The sequence below is a fragment of the Patella vulgata genome, chromosome 9 (assembly GCF_932274485.2).
Source record: "Patella vulgata chromosome 9, xgPatVulg1.2, whole genome shotgun sequence".
In the NCBI taxonomy this organism is placed as follows: domain Eukaryota; kingdom Metazoa; phylum Mollusca; class Gastropoda; family Patellidae; genus Patella; species Patella vulgata.
In genome coordinates, this window is record NC_065887.2 from 30,129,656 (window position 1) to 30,155,408 (window position 25,753).

At 32.7% G+C, this 25,753-nt stretch overlaps 1 protein-coding gene across 1 annotated transcript; it reads right to left on the bottom strand.

Annotated features, from left to right (window-relative positions):
- Positions 1-25,719, bottom strand: LOC126831646 (zinc finger MYND domain-containing protein 11). The gene is made up of 14 exons (XM_050562253.2): positions 25,598-25,719; positions 23,769-24,006; positions 22,889-22,959; positions 20,901-21,050; positions 18,055-18,135; positions 16,059-16,245; positions 15,140-15,198; positions 13,457-13,534; positions 11,562-11,754; positions 10,375-10,616; positions 9,242-9,346; positions 8,419-8,604; positions 7,999-8,184; positions 1-6,923 (listed from the first exon to the last, which is right to left on the bottom strand). The coding sequence occupies exons 2-14, from the start codon at positions 23,980-23,982 to the stop codon at positions 6,801-6,803; spliced, it is 1,875 nt and encodes a 624-aa protein (XP_050418210.1). The 5' UTR covers positions 23,983-24,006; positions 25,598-25,719; the 3' UTR covers positions 1-6,800.
- Positions 25,720-25,753: the final 34 nt, after the last annotated feature.

A 25,753-nucleotide genomic window follows, 5' to 3' on the forward strand; every position in this document is an offset into this window, starting at 1 on the left:
TCTGTTTTTATTTTTTTCACTGTTTTTATTGTTTTAAACATAAACAGAATTTAACATTCTAAACAAATAAATCTTTTATCGTGATCAGCATATGATGGCAATATAGGACACACATTTAAACACAATCAAGATATATTTACTTTATACAAGACAACCACATATACATTGTATATGAATATTGACTTGCTCTTGACTTGATGACACCTCTCCTATTTAAGGAGTTCCCACAGCTAGTAATAATCGTAGTATTTTTGTCTTGTAACACAGACACAACACAGGACAGTGACAGTTAATTCCCTATTTTATCAGAAATATAAACTAATCTGAAATCGTTATGTTTAAACCCCACAATATACTGGTATTGCAAAAAGAATAGCTGAAGAGCTCTTTTCTAAAATTGATAAATACCATTTTTATCTTCACCTTCTCAAAATCAAGTATATTTTCAGTACATTTATCACACATATTGGAATTTACTTTTTTACTGTGATCATGCATTTAAAAAATAAGAGGTGCTATAAAAAAAAACTCTAAACAAACCGATTGCATTAGCATGATTGTAAATGACTCCAATAATATTTTTGGACCAGAACCTGGTCCCCGAATGCAACTCATCACGTTGTTCTTGAGTGAGATGCTCTTCAAAAATAGCCTACGGTCTCAACAAGTCATGTGCAATCGACATGAAACTTGGCATGATTGTTCCTTGGACAATTGCACATCAATTGACCGATTTCGATTTTTGATATACCACAATTCTAAGATGGCTGCAATGACTTTATAGTGAGTTCCTGGTCCATAATATGTGGTATTGATTTGAGCATAAAAGGACAATAATTTGTTCTATAAATGTGAACAGTAGGACGTTAAACCCCTTTGTCTGCAATATCATCCACGGTGGAAGCAGACGTAAAATCCTACAAACGAATAAACATTAAACCCCATTTCCTTTCTATAAATGTGAAAACTTGCTATTGAATATTCTTAGTATGGTAGTTGATCAATTCATAAGTACTGTACAGGGAGCATAATTGGGGGAATTCTTACCGTTCTACTGGACAATCAAATGAATTACTTTTTTTAAAATTATTGATGTCACTGACACTTTTCATCAAAATCGGAAATGGAATTATCCCATTTCTTAAAAGAACTCTTCAGTTGTTGCATACATATTTTCACATTTAACAGGAAAAAAAACTAAAAGCTGAAAAAATAATTTCTATATGTAAAGAAAAAAAAATATACAAAATACACGATACAAAAATTGTATGATAGGAATAATAAATATACATCAAAAAGCTAGATTACATAATAAGTTAACATACTCTGTTACATTGACATTGTACCTTATAAATGAATATCTTCTTAAACAATTATCCCCAAATCTCTTATATATTTCTAATATATTTAACCCCCTATCAAATAGCACAGCCATATCATTTATTTTGTAAATGCTGATATGATAAAATTAAATATTCAAAAAAAAATTAAAAAAATGTTGATTTCTTGATAAAATCTTAAAATAAAAATTACTGGGATAACAAATGTTTTCTGTAAAATGCAGAGCTAGTTTCCAGAATGCAATAAATATTATTTTCAAAATTAAACAGTTGATAAGCAATATAGTTTATAAAGTTACTAACAACCTGCAACAATATTGACATTGATATTCAAATGGCAAAACTTCTAATAATTAAATTAATTTACCGAGGGCTTACTATTCAATTTTGGTCCATAATTTATTGTCTTGACATTCAATGGAAATATACTCTCAGAAAGAATTTTTTTTTGTGTGTGAAACAGTTGAAACTCTGACCTACTAATTAAGTGTTTATTACACAATTTTGGTCATGATTTAAATTATTAATACTAAATAATCATTAAAAATATTTGTTTTAGGGTTTTATTAGATGATTTAATTATGATTGATGTAACTCGTCTTTAAATATTTGTTAAAGCTCAAACGATATATTATTTTTAAAAAATCTTGTATGGTGTTTATTGCGCTATCAAAAACAGCATTTCAATAAATATTAATTAGTTTTGCTAAATTAGTGCCCCATCACAAACATCTGCATTAATAATACTCAAAATATACAATAGTCTTTGCCCTATAATCAGGGACCATATATAAATTACATGTATACAAAATTTAAACTGCATATAAAAATCTGACATAGAACACAGATCTACTGTAGGTTATGTCCATAAACCTATATTTAGATTTAAGTTTATGGTAACAGTTGGGGTGCTGCGAAATTTGAAGAAGTAAAAGGTATTTATTTAGGGACAGTTTGGAGGAGATACATAATATTGTCGAAAAAGGTTTCCTGATATACGAATTATACTGCAACATTCAATATGAAAACTACTTCTACAATTTAAATCAGAACACAAATGGTGATTATTGAATTTTCTTAATATCCATTGGCCTAACAAAGTATATACTTTTAATAGGCCCTTCAGCAAAAAGTCTACAAAATTTATGTTATAAAGATATATTCCTTTATTGTGTAATTATCGATCAATCTGAACGACAGACTCACCCTACCTGCAGAGAAGTGACTCTGACACAGTGAATAGCCATGATATCCATATGACGTTATCTAAACGTCACAGGTCATGAGGTCACATCAACAAACAAATGTAAACACCATCATTATCAACATTACAAGACACAATGTTACATTGTAAACTATAGCCTTCTTGCAGCCTTTAGGACTGTATAATCCGTACAGAATGTCTTATCGCTTCTTCCAATGATTTTTCACAAAAGTAATATCAGCTACAACTCTAGATTTGATGTCAGCATATTGGCACTATTTTGTGCTTCGGTCGTGTCTATTTCAGATATACACAATAAATTATGTTAATGGTTTTAGCGTGGGGATTGACTAAAAGTTAATTTTTTTCAGTTCTAAACAAAAATTTAAAACTTTAACGCAATTTTAAAAAAATAGCCAAATTCTGGCTGGGATTACTGAGCAAAATGGCCATTCACTGTATACGTGCGAAAAAAAAGAGCCAGCTACCATTTAATTTTCGTACGTTAGTTACGTACGATTATCGATCAAAACTATCTGGAAAATCATTTGCATTGTTCAATGATATATATTTAATGAAGTATATTACAAATATACCAGACCTGTGAATAGATCGGCACTCATCTAATCGATACAACTAAAATAAATTCAAAAGAGTGTGTTCAACATTAAATCAGAGATTAAGTATGAGTCTTTAATTTTACTTTTCCTGTTCATACAAAATATAATTATCTATTATATATAAAAGAAATATATCTTTAAAGCTTAAACCTTATTCGGTTCTAAAGAAAAGACTGATCAGCAAAAGTGAAAAACTAATGGAAAATTTCTGTGGCTTCAATTTGATAAAACTGGAGTTCTGACAAAATTTCCTATTCAGAGCCATTATTTTTACTCCATATGTGAAATAGGAAATACATATACAAACAAAATATATAATTCAGATTCAAGCAAAATATACACAAAGAACAAAATAACAAACAATATATAAACAAACAAAATATACATCGATAAAGGAGGATGAGTGACTTTCCCCAACATAAATATGGTAATGATGATGTTATTGTATATTTAACAGAATCATATATCTATTTAGCAATAAATGATACAAAATATCATAAATTTCATGATGGCAAATCAACCAAAATCTAAGATCAAAGTTTAGTTTCTGCTTTCCCTACACTAAAAAGACATTTTTTGTGCTCATAAAAACAATAAGCAATAAAAGAAGCCAATCTCTATCTTCAAAACGGCAGGTGACAGTATTCTGATATTTATTTGGTCAAATGACCAGCTTCATTATTCATGATATCTTTTATACTCCAAAATCATGTACTGCATTTTGACTTATGGTTATGGCTGATTGACCATTATGAAATCTCCATGTGGTGTAAATAAATGATTGCATACCATAATGGACTTTGTACACTGAATGAAGTAAAGAATGAGGATACTACTACATGTGTAAAGCGAGACAATCAATTCCTCTTTGACAAATTTCTGCATTCATCAGTCTAAATCCTTATAATGTGATATGACTGTAAATTTAGCTATTTAATTTCATTTAAAGCCGCCAATCGTCAGCAATATCAATTTTTGATGGCTTAATGCACACTAAAATGTAGTCAAATTGATCATTTTAATTATGAAATCAAAATATCAACCGTAGATAATATCTTGGCTTAGTTTCTAACGGATTAGAAAGATGTCCATTTGTATACTATGCAGACAATTCTGAATGCTGACAACGCCAATCTGATTAAAACACAGTTCCTATTTCGTTTCGTTTTTCTAGTTCAAAATTTCATGTTTTCTTGTCTATTACACTAGGATCTGAAAAGATGGTATGTTACGGATTAGCCAATGAAATGATCTGTTATGGTGAGTTCTTGGTGAGTGGTAATATCAAGGCTGATTGGTTAATTAATGCCTGACGTCATTCGATCAAAAGTCGCTCGTATGACACTTGTCGCGAGCTTCCACTACAACCGGTAAGATCTTTATGTAGTGACAGCCATCGAAAGTATAAAAAAAAAAAACGAAACGAAAGAGATCTGTATTTTAATCAGTTTGCTGACAACTCACAATAACTTTGTGAATAATGAACCGAATAGAAACCTTTTTTGACTGTATTGCCTTAAAGTTACAATTTCATATTTTCTAAGAGAGTCAAAACATAATTATTTTTATGTCTTTTGCTCAATAGGTTGTCAACTCACTATTATACGATCTTTCTCACACTTAAAAATCTTCACACCGGAAATAATAACACAATTACCTCCCTTGTTTTCTATTTCCCACCATGGAATAACTACCTTCAAAAGTTCGAATTTGAAGTTGAAAATTGATTACTAATAATCTCAACTCATACCAAATTCTTTGCAGCTAGATAGCTTTCCAGCAACAAGCAGGTTTTGTCTCTCGTAGATGAGGGATAAGCGCGCAATTCCACAATTTGGAAGTTCCAACACAGAACAAAAAATAGCTACCGGTATATATGGGGGAAAATAAGGAAGAAAATTATAGACTATTATAGAATATGATTGACACACCTTGATGAATATTTCTCAGTTAATGAATTGCTTTATAAAATGGTGGATAGCGTTTTGTAGAATTGTGAATAATATGCCTCTATTTATATTTAAATGCTGAAATGCGAATCCTATACCATTTTTCCTACACCATGGATTGTTTTGGTGATATAGCATGTATATGACTAGTTTCAATTAACATTTGAATGTTTGTTTGTGATCATTAATTCAACTACTCAATGAATGAATCAACATTAGTTTTTAATTAAACAGGCATTATGCAAGAGCTAAATCTGCCTATTGCACGTCTTATGTTATATAAATTATTAATTATACATTAATTAACTCACCATGACCATAATCAACTCTTGGTGCCATCGGATAGTCTAGATTTTCAATAGATTTAAATACCATTTATGATTGATGATTTAAAGTAAAAATGGATAATCGAGACTTTGTTTATTATCGGTAGCAATGGCAATCAAGTTTACATTGTAATTGTATCGGCAATAACACGGTTCATAGTGAAGTAATTTGACTGAAATTTTCAACATATTCCCTTTTCATTCTCTACTTTTTATCTAATCTTACATAATGCCCCTTTAATATACATTTACTTTTGATGTTTAAACAAAATATGTGACTTCTTAGGATGTAAATATCTAAGATGCGGTTCTAACTTTAAAAAGTTTAACAGCTAATCATTTTTTTTGCATATTTCATTTATATCATTTCAACAAAATATTTTTTTCAGAAGAATTGGTTAATTTCTACATAAAAACAATTTTGAAGTGCTTGTTTTAACACCTATAAATTAACAGTTGTTATTGTGCACTATGGTTAAATTCTTTGATATACCAGATTTTAATGGGTGCAAACTGACTGCCTGGTAAATTGAAATGTGGAGTTAGTCAAATTCACTGACAGTCTAATATGATTGGTCAAAGTGTATAAAAGAAGTTCTATTTATAGTCAATAAATAGCTGGTTCAAAGACACTGATTTATTTGGCAAATGTTAGTGAATCAAGTAGTAAACTATGCTACAATTTACATTATCATTTAATTTACTGTTTCCACCACATGGATTTAAATTTTGCTTGTGCTTTCAAATCAGAAAAAAAAACCCCTTAAATTTAATGAAGTGCTATTTGATCTAATGTTGAAAATAATCACAAAAGGAGAGTACATTTTTCTAAATTTATGAATTGTGACGCAGGTACAGGACCCATATTTTCATTTTTAGACATAAATTTTTATCGGGTGTTTTGATTTATAATTAACTTAATAGAATTAGACATAGCATAAATATTATAAATATTTACCAGGTGTGTTGTTTTAAACATTGATGGAATTAGATATAAATATTTATGGCGTGAATTGTTTTAGACCTAGATGGAATTAGATATAGCATAAATATTTACCAGGTTTACCTGTGCTTTGTTTTAAAGGTTAAGAGTTAGCCATAGCGTAAATATTGACCATATCAATTAATTTAGCGTGGACTATGATGAGCACAAGGAGACCAAGTTATGACGATGAGGAATTCTAATTAACAAGCACAATAAGATGAATGATTTAAAGTGGCATCACATCATACACGAAAGATGCCTGGTTTTTCAGTAACAATAACAAGAATCACACCATCACTTTAAAAGTTTGTAATCTAAACGATGGCAACACTTGTGTCTTTAGCTTCACATGCAGGTTTTTTTGTTTTTTTATTCTTCATCTTTTGCGACGACAGATGCGTTTATGTTCTTTGTGCCAGTGTTCTTGTTGACATTTCACACTACAATATGATGTGTTCCAACAACAGTGATACATAGCTTCTTCTTCACAGTTAAAACACTGCCAAAAAAAAAAAAATATATCAACATTACATTTATTGTTACCCCCTGTATAATGGCACAAAAGATACTCTGATTTTGATCTCCCTTTCAGGAACTATAAATCCATTATTTCATTGCGCGATAATTTGTTTTCAACCCCACAGATTTAATATATTTGGTAAGCAAGTAGATAGGATTACAAGAATAAAGTGGTTTATATTAAAGAAGGGTTCCCGCGTACAAACTGGGTGATTTAATGGTATATATGGACTAAAAACATATTCAAACTAATTAATTTGTCATAATTTTGCTTCAAATCCTTCTCAAACATTGTAATTGCGAAGGAATGTCCTGCTATAAAAATTTGATCAAACCAGGTCACGTTTGCGTCACGTGACTTACCTCTCTTAGAAGTCAGAGGAGAATTCATTGCATACATAAGACGATGTTGTCTTTAATCGCTTACTATTTATTAGAAATATCGAATCCTAATTAAATTCTCGGATTATCCACTACCCGCGTCTTTTTCCGTCATTTTTATCTCAGAAAGTGTTGTACGTCTAACTCTTCATAAAGTTTATCAACTTGTCCATCAAGCACTCAATGTTCGCGTGTGACCTTTGACATCACGCGTGCAGAAATTCCTAATCATCGGGCTGTTGAGTAGGGGAACCCTTACATTTTTGTCCTGTATACGTTCCATGATTGTTTTTCGGGGAATCCAGTATTTTTCTAGTAAGATTGGATATCTCTACTTTCCATATATACCAAAATTACCATACTTTTATTGGAAATAACCACCCGATAAATACTTTGCTGGGAACCCATCTTTAAGGACACAACGATACAACACCTAGGCTCAATAAGGATCACATAGATAAACTAGCTTGTTATCTAGTGTGTCACCTTCTTTGTTATTCATCAAATGAGATGTTATACATTGTTACATCCAGGGCTTGTAATATTGATGTCAGTTACAGATATAAACACATGTTTGTGATATCAGGACCTGATGGTCATCATGTACGCAGTGCAGTTGGCTCGGACCCTCTAAATAATATGTTTAAATTTGTTTATTCTAACAAAAATCCTACCCATTGTTTTTTCTTTGTTTGTGATATTGAATCTTTATGTTTTTGTGCTAATTTTTTCATTTCTTCCATGTATTTTTCTTTGCATTTTTCTTCTGCTTGTTTTTTCACTCTCTCTATCTCTGCTTTGGTATTGGCCATAGTCCTGGACACAGCTTGCTGTTTATCTTCTTCAAAACTTTTTAATAACTAAAAATATTGAGGTAATAATTAGCTTACTAATGGAAGCTAGAGATACAGATGTATAATGACATACCTCTAGGCTTCCTGGTGAACACCTAGACACCTATCAGGTAAAGTAAATTAATCAACAAGTTACTAAGGCCCAGTGGATAGATCAACAGACAGACAGGAGTATGAATATATTGTAATACGTAATATATAGGATGGAGTTTATACAAACAAAAACCTGAACAGTCTCACCTTTTCGGAGAGTTCCTGTAAAGCTTCACTTTTTTCACTAGAATGTTCTTTGAGGAGATTTTTGCGGAGTTCTTCCAGGGCACTCTGGTTTTCTTTACAATTACACAATTTGGAATCACAAGAAGTAACTTCTGCTTTATCTTTAAACTGACTTTCATCTGTCTGACTTGCTCTAGAATGTTCTTTCTAAAATGGAAACAAAAAATATAACAGCAATCTTACTTCAATATACCAGACTATCATTTGACAAGAGAGAGAGAGAGAGAAAGATGGGGTTTAACCTCCACTCAACACAAACTAGGTCATTTCGGGACTAACATATGGTTCAATATTTATTTCAACAATTCGCTTGCGAGTAGGGGTCTTTAGCAGTGGGAGTAAACCGGAGGACCTGGACAAAACCAACGAGGTTGGACAGGCGACCCTACTCCTTGTCACATACAACCAGGGAATCGACACCACACCAGTTGACTCAATGACAGACCTGATGCAGCACGCACATGCTAACCATTCGGCCATCCAACCCCCATAAAGAATAGAAGTAATGATGACAACTATTCTAGGTCCCACAACCGCCCTCCCACTATTCAGGCTGTACCCTTAATTACCTGATGTTTCAATATGCCATTGGGTTTTTACCACTTCCAATTGACATTTGCTAGGTTGGCTTCACCAATGATATCATGAAATATAAAACTTGATATAGCGCTTGAACGGTGGCATATATAAGTAGCTTTAAAAGTTGATTCTAGTAGCTGTGTGATCATTATTTATCTATAATAGGGTTCTATAAATAGTTGGAGCAGAAGGTTATAATACTTACTATTTTAAGTGTTTGACAGGCTATAGTTGATGTAGGTACTGGAGGAGAATGAGCTATTTTATCTTCACTTGATGTAACAATAATAGATGATTCAGGGGAGGCAGCCTGAAAGACAAAACATTAAACTTATCAGACATCCTTTACATTTACAGAAGCTTCAGGTAAACACCGTGGGTCGTATTTGTTTAATATCTATTGAACAATTTTGTTCCATTACAGTTTCACACTAATCAACTTTCGAAAGTTAGTGCTTCTCAGACAGTTTGGGTGTAATTTAACCATGACAACTCCTCCTGAATTGATGTTAGTGTACTGTTTTTCACCTGAGAGATCTATTTCTTCTGCTATCATGCATGAGTTTTTGAATCCAAGCAGGGAGATTATATAGTGTTGATGTTTGATCTCTCAATTAAATATTAAAAACTCAATTTGAGTCTATATCAGCCGTGAGAAATTTAATATACAGTAAACTTTGCATAAGTTGGATTCGTATAAGTCAAATCTTTGCTCAACTCGGATAAAATCGTTTGGACCCTTTGATCCTGCATGTTTTTCTTATATAATTTTTGCATGTAAGTCAGATTTCCTCAGTCGGATCTTTGCTCAACTCGGATCAAAATGTTCGTCCCGATGGTCTAAAACGCAGTTAGGTATTCCATGCACAGAGCCCAAAATACTTTCCCCTATCACTTTGACTCAAATCAACCTATTTAACGCGATGCAATAATAGAATTTAGGAAATTTTTCAAAGATGGCGACAAAACAGAAGTTATCTACTTGCACCAAAACGGAAGTTATCTATTCGCACATATGAACAAAAGCTTGAAATGTGTCTTTGAATCAATTATTATCCAGCTCTTGCAGTTTATTTCTAATGAAGCTAAGATTGAATTTCGGTCTTCGGCTAACTCGGATCTTCACTTAACTCGGATCTTCACTTAACTCGGATAAAATTTGTCAGTCCACTTAGATCCAATCTATGCGAAGTTTACTGTATTTTCTGTAAAAATGCAAATGATGCTCAATTCAGGTTATTTTAATTTTCAAATCTAAATGAGAACTCTGTTATGGATACTCTCAAGCCATGTTTCCTCTGAGAAATAACTTCAAGCGGAGAAACAAATTGTCCATACCTTAGAAACTTTTCGTTTTTTACGTGGTGGTTGAACACTGGTTGACGTTACTTGTTGTTTATCTGTTTCTCCTTCCTCTTCTACTTCCATGGTTTCTTCTTCTTCCACTTCTGGTTCATCTTCTTCATCTCCATCACTACTTTCATCTTTACTTGAAGCTTTATCACTATCTGAAGCTTTTGATGCTATTTCCTCTACTAACTGTTGATGCAGTTGAAGCTCTTTCATAGATTTTGTAAAACCTAAAAGAATATACTTACGGATTAGAAGCTCAATAAAAAGCTTTCACAATCGTATGTGAACCTTACTCATTAGTAATTTATTTGATGTGAATGAATAAATAAATGAAATGGGGTTTAACCTCCTACCTTTCTGCTCCGACTAGGTTAATGAAGACGGCATATGTCATACAGTGCCCTATGATGGAAATTTTGCCTGAACAGTAATTGAATTCCAACTGACAGGGTTTTTTTTATGTGTACGCCATGGTGAACACAGGACCTCAGCTTTTCTTATCATCCGAACAACTAGATGCTGTTCCTTGCAAGGGGAAACCACCCTAGAAAATCCTGGGGAACTTTCTCAGCCAACATTCAGACCTCCTGGTTTGTGAGCCATATCTTATGCGTGATCAACAGACATTACAATACATATTATATTTGATATAGCACACATTACTGCCATGAATATAATAGAATTGTAATTTACAAGATTATCAACTGCAATTCTGAATTATATCACTGTGTTCCAGTGTTTTGTTTTTTCACCCGAGGTATATTAAAGGCCATCTTTTGAATATAATATGCTACTAAATCCTTATACGACATTTAGTAATTGAATATATAATTTCAAAACACACTTTATACATTACACTGTCATTATTTACTTGAGAACGACAAGACAAACTTGTTGAAACGTAGTGTGGAATAAACTCAGTGATTGTTTTCCATATAAATTGTGTTTTAATATAATGTGCTACTAATCATGGAGCAAGTAGATTGTTGGCCTACTATAACAAAATCTTCTAGAACAAGAAAGACTGAGAAAGAGATAATCTTCCAATAAACCAGACTTGTGTCAAAATTAACAGAGTACTGAAATAAAATATGTTTATGCATCTTTAATTTGCAGATTACTTAAGTCCTCTGATTGTTCCTCTCATCCAAAAATACAAATTTTAATTTTACCTGTTGTTTTTTTGATACTCATTGTTTTAAGATTGGCGTTAATTGGCCGAATATATTCTGTGGGTATAACAGCTCGCTGATGGAATGCTCCAAAAAATCTAACATCACACTTGTCTCCATAGTGTTGGATAATTTTAGCTGGCCAATAGCTGTAGCCTTTCTGTTTAGCATAAACTAGCTCATGTGGAGGATCCTATAAGACAAGATGTTCTACAGTAAAATACATACATGAAAACTACATGCTGAAAATATTATTTAAAGTTAAGATATGCTTTAATCACTTCAAACATCCTGTGCCCTTGGACATGTTTTAGAAGGTACAGGGATAGATAATCTCTGAGTTATAGGTAATCAACAACCATTACTAGTAGTTAGATATATAGTAAATTAGAATCAGGTACATGTATCCCACTTATTCTACTTTAAATTTGTTTAGGTTGAAATTCAAAAATTAGGTTGATATTTGTACAAAGTTTGCTCAAGTTATGCTTTGGAATAAATATATGGTATACCAAAAATTAATAAGTCACATTTGTTTCTATGGAAACACAAAATCTTTGTAAATCTTAAGAAATTTTATCTAGCAAAAGGCACATATGTGTACTATAAAAATTGTATACAAATAACTAAATCAAATTTGTTTCAGTGAGGAAATGATACAATAATTATAAATTAGGTTATGTTCTTGTACAAAGTTTCTTTCCATGGAAACACAATAAATTTCCAATTAGTAAAAGGCACAACTACTACAATGTGTTCATAGTTTCATAAAAATATCTTAAATGGTTTGTGAGATATGCTCTGGAATAAAGTTTCATTAAGATATCTTGAATGGGTTATGTTTGTTTCCATGGAAACACAACAACAAAAATGATTAAATCTGAGAAATTTCTAATTAGCAAAAGGCACAACTAGGCTACTATAAAAGGTTGATGTTTGTGCAAAGTTTCATAAAGATATCTTGAATGGTTTTTGACATATTCTCCAAAATAAAAGTTGTATATAAATATAAGTCAAATTTGTTTATATAAACACAAAAATTATTAAATCAGAGAATTTTCTAATTAGCAAAGCACAACTACTGTAGTAGGTTAATATATGTAGTAAGTTTTATAAAGATATCTTGAATAGTTTATGAGATATGCTCCAGAATAAAAATTGCGTAATAAAAACTAAGTCAAATTTGTTTCTGTGGAAACACAAATATTATTAAATTTGAGAAATTCCAAATTAGCATAAGGCACAATTACTATATTAGGTTGAAGTATGTACACAGTTTCATAAAGATATCTTAAATGGTTTATGAGATATTCACTGGAAACGAAACTTTGACAGACATAGCCTGTTTCAATATCCCCCTCTAACTTCGTTCGACGCAGCATCAAAATTATTAAACCAAGAATTTTCTAATTACTAGAACTAGAAGACACAACTATAATAATAGGCAGATGTGCATACAAAGCTTTGAAAAGATATCAATAGTGGTTCCTAAATTATGCACCAAAATATAAAGACAAACGTGGAAGGAAGGACGGACTAAGGTCATTTCAATATTTTTCCCAATATTCAGCTAACAAAAACAAGCAATACCAAGTATTGATTAGCTAGTCATCTATGATTAGTTTACTGTTTAAAGGGGAGCTATATTTGACGATATATTGCTGATCTACTTGCAGACTAGCCATATTTCATTTTGTGTTACAGATTAAAATTAATTCTACTGGATGTAGGTCACAATAATTTACTTTTTTGTATCAATTTCTTGTTTTTATTTAAAATTATTAATATTTCATTTGTATACTATAAGCCAAATAGTTTCAATTAACCAGAATATTATGACAGCTGGAATAGAAATTCAATTAAAATTCTGAAATATGTATGTATATTAAACTTACACAAGGTTGACAGAACCAATGTTGTGGTTTTGCATTTGACAAATAATAACATCTGTGACAATGACGAATTTCTTCCAGCTAAAAAACAACAATAAAACATAATGAATAATACACAAACATTTGTAGGGAGTATACCAGCTATTTACAGTATTCTGTATACAACAAACCCTATATTTTTAAAATACAGAGTTTTAAAAGTCAATTCCTTAAATTAGTTTGCAATCAAAATAATGTTCAGTTTGAGAGTGAGAGAGAGAGAAATGGGGTTTAACATCTACTCAACACGCACTAGGTCATTTAGGGACTAACGTATGGTTTAATTTTATTTCAACAATTCGCTTGCGCGTAGGGGTCTTTAGCAGTGGGAGGAAACCGGAGGACCTGGAGAAAACCCATGAGGTTGAACAGACAACCCTACTCCTTGTCACGTACAATCGGGGATTCTAAACCATGCCAGTTGACTCAATGACAGGCCTTATGATACAACGCGAACATGCTAACCATTCGGCCATCCAACCCCACGGCATTATGTTTGATTTTGAACAAAACATGTATAACAATTGATAAAGTTATTACTTCCGTAAAATCTGGACCATAATTGATAAAATAATTTGGCTACAAGTTATTGGAATACATCAAGAGAGGCCAATAATGAAGGGAAATGATGAAAGCTAGTCACGTAGTAAGTCTTATTTGGGGATCACGTGGCTAAGTGGGTAAGACACTAGCTCGCTAGCCTGGAGGTCGGGTGTTCGATCCCTGCATTGGCCGAGAAAGTTCATCCAGATTTTCCGGCGTGGTTCTCCCTTGTCAGTGATGCAGGACGGAGGGGCTGACAAGGAAAGCTGTCTAGTCGTTAGGATGGGACGAAAAACCGAGGTCCCGTGTACACATTGGCGTGCACGTAAAAGATCCCTTGGCAGTTGGAATTCGATATAAGAGTAGGCCATAGTGCCGCTGCCCGGGCAAAATTTCCCTCATAGCACACTCTATGGCGTATGCCCGTCTTCATTAGCCCAGGTTAGGAGCAGAACAGTAGGACGTTAAACTCCATTTCATTTCATTCATTTCATTTCAATAGATAATAGAATAGAGTCAAACTTGTCTTAAAAATGATCAGGGTTTTTTTTGTGCAGGTCGCTTACAATGGGAAGTTACTGAATATGAGTCCTCATTTGTACAGGAATAACTGTATTTCAGTAAATAAACAAGTCTTTTTAAAGTCTTGGACCATCATATTCAGGATTATTAATATTAAACCCCTGCAAACTATAATATTGTGAACATTGATTTTCAAAAAGGAATAAACTTATACAACAAAAAATCTTTCTATTATGTTCAGTATTTACAAAGATATCCTCCGAAAACAATATAAATGGTATATGGTCAAAATAAGTCCACGGTAACTATAATAATCGCCAAATTTTTTGAAAGGCCTCTGTTTAAACAAAGCCGAGAGATTACCTACTGTTCATGTTTATATTTTGTTTTCTTAATTGAGTGTTTAATAATCAATTTTAAGTACATTTTTGCATGGAAAATCCATGCTACTTGACTCAATGACAGACAATATGATCTAAAGCTCACATGTAAAGCATTCGGCCACCCAATCCCCGAAATTTAAGGTAGTTGACATCACATGTATTACAATATTAATCTATATTTAATGAATTGAATACATACATCATATTTACAATCTTTAACCATTATTCTAGCTAACTCTGTTATACCACCCTTTTCTTCTGTAACATAGAAATGAACAAAATAATTGGACATGTCTTAAACTGAAAAAAATCTCAAAAAGAGTGTTAACACGGTTTCAGTGACAGGGAAAGTAAACATGTCAAATTTTTTTGAACAGCTCTAAATTTCGACAGCATTACTTCTTAGGACTATAGCAACAATAACAGCGCCTACAAGGCTTCGGTATCAGGTTGTCTTGCAACTTTCGATATAATAGCTATGGAATAAAGTAGTTGCGTAGTTGCAAGCTTTTGTTGACAGGGGCAGTCACTCTGCAATATCAATCCCAGCAAGTTTGAAAACTTAATCTAAAAGAATGTGATCGACTGATGAGTGTTTACAAGGTTTTGGTAACAGGTGCTGTAACTCTGCAAAACATTACTGAGCGACTCCAACATCAACGGAATGTATCTTAAAGTATTTATATTTTTTAGCCTTGACATGTAATTTTATTAAGAAATTAAGTGCTGGTAGAACTAGATAATCTTGCCGTAGAGGGAATTCCTTCTGGTCACATGATTTAATTGGAGTCATGTGATATCTTTGAGTAAAATGGGTATGTTGTCCAACATGAAACTGATGCTGTAGGCAGCCATGATTGTTTACTGTGGATCATGTGACCAATGTGTACGACGTCTTAATTTATTCAACAACTGATCTAGGTGCGGGAAACCTCTTTCGCTATAAATAGTTTTGTCTCTTTCTGCTTGTATCTCCATTAATTATTACACAACAAACGGTCGGACTGTTATGTGTCCTCTGGGTTATTTTACACATGGAACAAGGATGCAATGTCTAAAATGATTGCCCCTGAAAAGATAGTGCATATCTTAGACTAGTCAATGAAATTTTATCTTACCACCATAGACAACAAAGACGGCATGTAGAACAGTCTGAGCATCAGCCTGGAATTCTTCAAGGCACTTATATTTATGATTAGATACTTTTTCCTCCATCATATTCAAATCCATATTTTTATAAACAAACCTTTCAAACATCATTTCTGTATCAGGCTCTTTTAATGCTATACGATGTAACTCTCGCGTCTGCAATAGTAAAATATATCAGTAAGATCACATAAAAATAAATTATAATGTGGGGCGGAGATTAATCAACATTACAGGAATTTGCTTACCTACACTACTAATTCTCATGTTCCCTATCTAAACTTTATAGTATGCTGAGCTGAATTCAAGTTTATTTACCAAAAGTAACTAATTACCACAGGAAATATGAATGGGCAGTAATCAGGGTTCTTAATCCATTTTGAAAGGAATCGGGCGGAATTGGGTCAAATGAGGTCCGGGTAGGAACTGTGTTTTAAAATTTTAAGCAGACTTTAATATAACCAGACATCAAAAAAAATAATTCTTGGTAATTTTTTATGAGGAATATCGTATTCTATTTCTACTGTATGTAATTACCACAAATAGCCTATAATGACAAACCGGTTCCCCGTTTGGAAAATTATCTATATATATAAATAATTCACGTACCGGCTTGAAATTCATGTCAATAATATTCCTGAATAAATTAATGTATTCGTATTTTTCGATGGATATAAGTTGATACGGCACCATGGTATTTCTTCATAACACAATTTGTAAGGGTTTTTTTCTATCATGTAACTTGCAAATGTTTTTATTCATTCATCCATGATAGACACAAGGTACAGTAATCACATGACAACCATAATTGAAACGGCTATGCCATACAGCTTTTAATAATAATAATGACAATATTTAAAAATCAAGCATCTGTCAGCATGAGTATAAAATAAAAAAATCATAACGGTAAACGCCATCTGAAACTAAAACTAGCATCGCTGGTTTACTGACCTAATTCTAACCGATGTCACGTATCATATTCGGCATTGGAGATTCACAATAATAAATGACTGTTTTTCAGTGTATTCGGTGTTCTGTCCGAGGATTATATTCAACTGGTCAGTGAAATCATTAAATTATGATCCAATTATTATTTTAATATCTACCGGTACACCTGGAATTCATACGGACCGTCAAAGGAGCAAGATAGATGCACAATCCATTCCGAGATCGTATCGTCTTCCTTCGATTCCCACGTGGCCTATATATTTCCTTAAGGCAACTTACTGGACCTGTTATGAATAACAGCAAACGTGTTTATGTTTTTTTTACCGGATTATCAAAATTACCGTTACTTGTGCTAATTACTCGGATTATGAACCACATGGCCGATTCTTACTAAGGTATGACAAGCAAGTTGACTGAATACTTAATTAACAAGTAATAATTGACCCGTTGTAATTTAGTCGAAAGTAGATTGATTTATGATACCCTAGTGGCCAGTTTATTGTTTTACCAATCAGCTTGATTGAACTTCAAGCGGCTAAAGCAGACAAAAAACAGCCGATTAAGATCCCTGGCAGTAATCAATGGCAATGTGCATGTTTTTATGTTTTATTTTTTGAAGTGAATCAACATTATCTGGGAACCAGAACATACTTTGGCTTAAAACCATTTTGTTACTTGATTGGTTCAAATGAAATTAGTAAGGTATATTTATTTGTGGGGAATCCTAACATATAGAACATTGGGTCTTTGCAATTTGGCATTTATGTCAGATTAGCAAGAATTTCATGCATTTATAACATACAACAATAAATTGATGTTTTAATATCATACATGGAATAATTTCATGTTTAATTAACATACGCACGCAATAATTTAATGCTTTATTAACAGACAAGCAATAATTTCATGTTTCAATAACAGTACAAGTACCCAAGTTGACATACTAGAAACTCTGACTTGACCTGTCACTCTGCTATTGTGTCAAACATGCCTAACACTGAAAGGATCAACTTTACTTACCTTTTCTTTAAGTCTAAGAACAGTGTAACTTAGCAAGGTGTTCAACATTTTCCTTTTCAGTTTGTTTTTAGCTCTTCCAGCCTACAACAGTTGAAATTAAAATGAAATATTTTATTCTAGACTATCAAAAGACCTATGCTTAACAAATTTAAAGTATCTGATAATAATACGTGGCAAATTTTAATTGCAATTTTGAAGTTTTCTATTTAACAAATGGAGAATTCATTAACAATTAACCAAACTTCATAAGGGAGTCTGTTTAATTTTGATTCAAATATCAGTATTAGCTATCTATCTAGTTATTATGTCCATTAAGACACTACACACGAATGACCCCCTGAAAAGAATAAAGGCATACAAATATGCTTAAACAATAATGAAAGCTTGTCAAAATAACCACCAAAGATGAAATATCTGGCAATAGCCCTTAAGAATTAAAGTTGACAAAGAATTGAAACAAATAAGAAACAGAAAGAATATGGAAAAGAAAAGAAAGAGTATGAATACAAAGGATAGATGTTAGGCTCATGCTCACTACATCAAATGTACTAATAATAACAGACAAAAAGAAATTATTAATCTTTACTTCACCAAAACTGTTAATATGTGTTTGTCAATTTAGAATTCAGAACTGATAGACTTGTTATTGAGTGACACAGAATTTCAGTGTTTTAGTATAAACATTTATTGATAAAATGTAATTCAATATCTTGAGCAGTCACTGACAAATGAAATATACAGTTACCTTTTTACAGTGTTCTTCAGAAATGCCTTTCAGAGACAAACTACTTCTTATTTCTATGTAACATGTGTCAAATGTGTGGGGGGAATTTTGTTTCTCTCGAAAAAAATTTATTTTATGAATTTACTATCATATTTACTGTCCATTATATTGTACTGAATTCCTACCATATAAATCCATCATATAACACTCGTCAAATGAAGTATTTCGAAATGAAATGGGGATTAAAGCTGGCATATGGCCTACTTTTTTTTTATTCTCAAAGGACCTTGGTTTTTCAGACCATCTGAACAACTAAGTACTGTTCCATAGCAGGCCCTCCATCCTGCTCTACTAACCAGGAGAAATCGTGCTTGAAAATCTAACCCAAGAACGAGTTGGTGAGTGTCTTACTTACTGAACCAACATGGCTCCTGAAGTATTTTAATTAAGTGCTTAGTAAAAGTTCTAATTTCCATCTTAAAAAATAAAGCATGTAGTACACCCGAGTTCAAGAAGATTCTAGAAAGCTAAAATAGGAATCACAACAAACCAAGGAACTAGCAAAGCAACATGCAAATTAGATTTAAGCTATTTACCTCTTTATCCTGGTGGATATAAAGACATAAACAAAGAAATTAGATTTTATGAATCCACAGGTTGTTTGGGTGGAGGGACGAAAACAAAATCAAGAGACAGAACATCAAGAGAAAGGTATCAACACAAAAATCAAGCATGAGTTTTCAGGCTTCAAGATATCTATTATTGTATTAAATTAAAACGTAGCCCGCCACTGTCATTCATAAGTTTAGTATTACTTTCAGGAACGATGGAAAGGTATTCTAGCTGGCTTATCTATCTCAAAGCTGACAGGGGGTGGGGGTCTTGGTGGAGGTGGGGCATAAAAAGTTCCGTAAGAATTATTTTAGAGCATAACAAGTGTTCAAAAAGTGTAAGAGCAGTGGTCAAAAGGACTTCCCTTGAATCCAAAGTGCAGCTAGGTCCTTCATTAAAACTCATACTCCAGACACGGATATAAACTGATAATTACAGTTGCTTTATGTAAGAGCTAAATCTGCCTATTTCAGGTCTTTATTTTGGACTCAAATTTTATATAAATTATATTTACATGGCAATCCCAAAACCAATTTTCTAGATCATTGGATAGTTGTGATTTTTAATGGATTGAAACACAATTATTATTTAATAATTTAAATCAAAAATGGATAATCGTGACTTTGTTTATTATCGTAACAATGGTAGCAATGAGACTAAGCTATTCACATCAAAACTTCTAACATTCATCCCTGTGCTCGGAATAATGTAATTTGACAGAAAATTCAATATATTCCCTTTTCGTTATCTTTTTTTGAACTAGTATACATGTAGCAAGAACTGTCTATTCTTTATCTAAATCTCACATATAATGTATCTTTAATCAATACTATAATGTTGCCAGTCAACAAATACCGGTATTGTCCACCACCAGCTTTGTGAAACAAGGACTTAAAGAAATCATGTTATTATACGTTTTATACAGTGACAGTGGCCATAATTCTGAATAAACTTGATGTACAAATCTGAATTTCAATAGCTGTCCTCCTTATGACATGCCAAAACCTCATACACGGTTTCAGTGACGATTAGAAAGCTATGAACTGTAAAGCGTTTACAAGTTATTAGGGCAATCATCTCTGAAAAATCACTGAGTGAATTTTGACAAAGTGAACAATCCCAGCAAGTTTCAAAAATAAAATCTAAAACATTCTGTACTGTTGACTAGTGTTTCAAGAATTGTGAATAGACAGACTTGGATAATAACAATATAATCTCACATAGACGCATAAATTTGTTAAAATAATCCCAAAGAATTTTCACAAATATATGTCTGAAAGTCTTGATTATCCATTGTTAAATTTTTAAATGTCTAAATAATAATTCATATGAGATTCGAATCCAGAAAAAAAATCTGTAATATGCAGATTTTAATTAACTCCTTTATAATGCATCTTTAACATCCTGAGTCAGTAATGCAAGAAACAAATCTCACACTGATCACTCATGCATCCATACCCACTAAAATGGGCTTGAATCTCTGATCATGAAATAAATCATCCACACTCACCTGACAAATATAGCATGAAAACTTTGATCCAAGCTGATTATCTGAGTCTTCAGGAAGACAAGCCTCATGAAATACTCGCCAGCAATCCTGACATTCGTACATTTCACCACCTTGATGACATTCAAAACAATACCAATCATGTCCATCATCCTGTAACAACAAAGGGTCTGAAATTACCGTCCATCAACTTTGTAATATCCATTCATTTGGTTCCTATTTCCAGAAATCCTCTTTTATTATTCTAGTAAAGTAGACCATATCTTAGTTTATTGTCTGATTCAATGTCATGATCAAAATATACAACAGTATGATTCAAAATCTAACTTGCAAAACCCTCTCTGTTCTATTTTTCATATCAAAGTTTATCCACAACTACTATAACAGGCAGTTTTAAGGTGAAATGCATTTCAAAACAGAACCAACAATGTCCAGCACTATCTACACAGTGTTTAAAATTTACATCGGTCCGTCGCCGATAAATAACTGGACGGGCCGACATCTTTTTATTTTTAAGATGGAGAGTCGGAACCTGTGAGCCGACTGTTTTTGTCATGGATATTTTGTTCATGGTTCTATCAAATTCTCCTTTGAAAATATTTACATAGCCTATTTATATCCAAAATATATTTCATCCAGATATTTAACAGTATTTCATTACCAGGAATGAAAATAAAATTGTCCACCAAAAGAAATTATCGTTGTAGGAGTGAGGTCGTGCTTGCAAATATCAGCACGCTCCCAGAGTTCGGGAGGATATTATTTAACCATTTTGATCAAGTATGGAATAGATGAGTGTGTGTTCTGATAGTCTGCCTTACTTACTGTCCTATTTGTCTTTATCAGATATTGAATACACATGCATAATCCGGCATATTATATTCCTTCAATGGAGATATCCAAACACGTATGCTACTAAACTAGGTCAGTCCATCTACTGTACTGCCATGAGTCCAAGAATAAACATTCACGTGATATAAGACCTTTGTCTTGTAAAAATAAAATTGGAAAACAACAGTTGAAAATTCCCTGAAAGCCTAACTACGGTTAACAATATAATTCCAGCAAGATAAAACGAGTGGCCTTTCCTGCCATTATTTCCAACTCTCGTGATTTAATAGCAGACTTGATTATCAAGTCTTTCTTTAATGAAGATTTCACAACCGTACTGCAAACCCAAGTCTTCGAAATCAGGCACGTGCAATATGTCATATAGGAAGAATAACAAAGAGTTTATCATTCCATAAATATGGGCTATCCCAACGTGTGACATCAGGTCAGTTTTAATAATGATAAAAAATGATGTGTTGTCTGCCAAACAGCACTGATAGTTTACTTTCATGTTGAAAGAGGTCACGGTCTATCATTTCACACGTGATGGAAACAAATCAAATGATTATTGCTATGGGACAGCAAATTTTATAAGTTCATTGAAATGTAAGACATGTTAATCTGTGTTTTGTAAGACCTTAAAAGCCATTTTCATTTCATTTATATGCACAATATATTCTGTTAATTTTCGGAGAATGTGAAGGGCCATTTTAATCTTCAGATTTCAATGAGAATGGAATTTCGAGATACGTTGTCAGTACCATAAAGTAGACCTACATATAATCACCAAGATTATTACAAGTGAATATTTATTTATTACAGAAAAAATAAAAATATCAAGTCGGGGCAGGAATGATTTTTTTCTTTCTATACACGAAGTATAAACATTAAATCTTTCAAAAGTTAAAATTGTAATGTGAACAGTCAATCAATATTGAATACATATTTTAACTTTTAAACCTGTCCCAGCAGGTCCTGTTGGCTTACAACTTTTCTTGCCGAATTTTAAACACTGTATCTACAGCACTTCCATATTCTATAAATATAGCAAAAACACCAATGTACATGTATGTATCACGCCAAGCATGTGCCATGGTATACATGTAAGTTTACATGTTCTCCTAGATTTCTGCACATCAAATAAAATAAATGTATATTACCAATTCTGAGTCATCAACTTGTGGAATTTTATAGCCTTCTTGTTCAACACCAGTTTTTGAACCCTTTGAACCTGAAATAAGATGGAAACAATATCACATATGCCGGTAACAAAAGAATGTGGTAAATCAAGAAATAAATGTGACAGTACCAATTAGGAGTACTGGTACATATTTTTGTTCTGTAACTTAAATCTGTAACCTAAATTAAGTGTGGAGTGTTCACCTCAAATTATCAACCATAACACTTTAAAACAATAAGCCAAGGCCATATTCATTGATTTCCTTTCAACTAAAGATCCGAATTTTCCACTTACATGTACGTCTTTACCTCAAATCGGTATGCAATTGAGAAAAGTTAAGGTACCTCTAGTTAAGGTGCTTCCGTAACTTGCAACGTTTATATTGCTGGACACTCTTATATCTTAAAGAATGGAACTACATGTACTTACATGTCGTCTGCTATATAAATGTACATGTAACCTTGACACCTGCTCAACATGCTTGTTGTTATTGGACAGAAAACCCATAGATATTATTTCTACTAAAATTAGCGTAAACCAGCAAAAGAGTGCAATAACATTGAACATATCTAGTTATTGCACGGTTAAGCTCCACCCAATCTACTACTACTAGAGGGAAAACAATCTGCTTTTTCAACGAAAAGAATAAAGGAAGATTTCCTGTCCATGTTATAAATAACAGTACTGGTAAGCTTATTCTCTGTCAACGCCTTGGTATTTCTGAGAGTGGGATGAAATAAAATATGCTTTGGGAAAGCTCAGGAAATGTCAGTTTAAATATTTAACATAAATAGCTTTTTGTAAGGTGAGAGAAGTTTGATAAATTATAGAAGCAAATATTTCTTTCTTAAACTTATTACCTATTGCAGTATAGTGAATGATAAGACCATCCTTAACTGCTAAATTTAACTGTTTTTGAACTTCAGGCTCATGCACATCATGTTCTCGAAGCATATAACTTGAGATTCTTTTTAAATTTGGTATCTGTTTTTGCTGGCGAATGAAAGCTATTCCAGATAGCAACTGTTTAGCTCTCAATATTGAAGAATATCTCCTTTTCACAGGTTGAGACATTTTGAGTTAATAAGATCTTAATTCCTGCAAAACAAAACAAGAGAGCTGCAACGTAACTATTTTTATGCATGTTTTAAGAAACAAAGATAGGTTGCCAGGCAACAAAACATACGCCCACAGCAGCTAAATCGTCCGAGCAGTAGACAAGGGTTGTCACATATTTATTCTTTTGTAGGTAATTAGGGGAATTTAATAGACAATTTCATACAGATGACATAATTTTCGTTGTTTGAAGGTTCATAAGGTTCTATAAACTAAAACAAGGGCTGTAACTATGGAAGCAATCTACAGAAATTGTTCAAATTCGACAGGCTTTTTTCGTTTTACTAATTCAAATAATGCATATAAATTTCATACAGATCGGATGATAACTTTTGTTGTTCGAAAGTTCACAAAGTTCAACAAAGTAAATCAAGGGCCATAACTCTAGACGTAATTGACGGAAATTGCTGACATTCAATAGGCTTGTTCGTCTTCATTTCACTAATTTAGGTGATAACTGAAACTCAATAGGCTTGTTCGTTTTACTAATTTAAATGATACATATAAATTTCATACAGATCGGATAATAACTTTTGTCGTTAGAGCATTTACAAGGTACAACAAAGTGAAACAAGGGCCATAACTCCAGAAGAAATTAACGGAAGTTATTGAAATTAAATAGGCTTCTTCATCTCACTAATGCAAACAACATATCAATTTCAAAACAATTGGTTGATAAATGTAGTCTGTAGAGTGTTCACAAGAAATTGTCCATGGACGGACGGACCGACGGACGGACGGGGGCAACAGCAATTTACAACCACATTTTCATGTGTTCATTTTATGTCACGTGTTCTTTGAGTTTGAGCTGGATCTGAAATTTCATGCTTTTTGTGAACCTTACATTATTCTGAGAATTGAACTAACTCCATAAAAAAAAAAAACCTGAGTGATTGATAGTGATATATATTGCTGCACGATTCGATTTCCATGCCATAGGTTAATTAGTTATTCTAAGCCCCAAATATAGACTCATGAATCTTGGGAGTATTATTAGAGAGAGAGAGAAATGGGGTTTAATGTCCACTCGACACAAACTAGGTCTTCTTACAGTTACATATGGTTCAATTTTATTTCAATACATGTAATTTGCTTGCGCGTAGGGGTCTTTAGCAGTGAGAGGAACCAGAGGAACCCGGAGAAAACCCACGAGGTTGGAAGCATTATTAGAAGAGAAAAAGTAGTTTTGATAGTTCCGATTTGAAAGTAGGCCTACATGACATGTTCAGCATGTGGGCTACTGCATGATGATGACATGAAGAAGATTAAATATATGTATTTGGTGCTTAGAAAATTGACATCCAGGTCCCTGCAGTTTACACCAAATGAAAAGCACCCACCTAAAGTATTTAGATAACAAATTGTAAGTAACGAATGGTATGCATAATATCAATTGTTGGAAAGTCTAAGAGTGACAACACCGTCAATCACGACAGTTGAAACAGGAACGAAAAATGAAATGCAATGCAAATAACAAATTTATTGACGCCGATTCGGCGACAAGCACCGACCTCCCCAAAGAAGATACGACTATAGATTTGTAAAAATCATTTTGCAAATGTGGGACAATTACCTTTTACCGTATACAGAATGTGTAATCAGTTTCTACATCAACGGAAACAAACAAAATACATAAAAGTAAATGTCCATTTTTTCGGATGAAAACAAGCCAAGATGGACGATGCGCTTTACGTTTTACGCAGTAATTTCATACGTCATAAAAATCGCT

Excerpts from the sequence above, each read along its gene's own strand:
- LOC126831646 (XM_050562253.2), bottom strand. The coding sequence starts at position 23,982 with ATGTCTCAACCTGTGAAAAGGAGATATTCTTCAATATTGAGAGCTAAA. Across the intron at positions 13,535-15,139 it reads TTAAAGATTGTAAATATGAT|CTGGAAGAAATTCGTCATTG; the intron begins GTATGTATTCAA and ends GTTGTTTTTTAG. Across the intron at positions 8,605-9,241 it reads CCTGTCAAACACTTAAAATA|AAAGAACATTCTAGAGCAAG; the intron begins GTAAGTATTATA and ends TTTCCATTTTAG.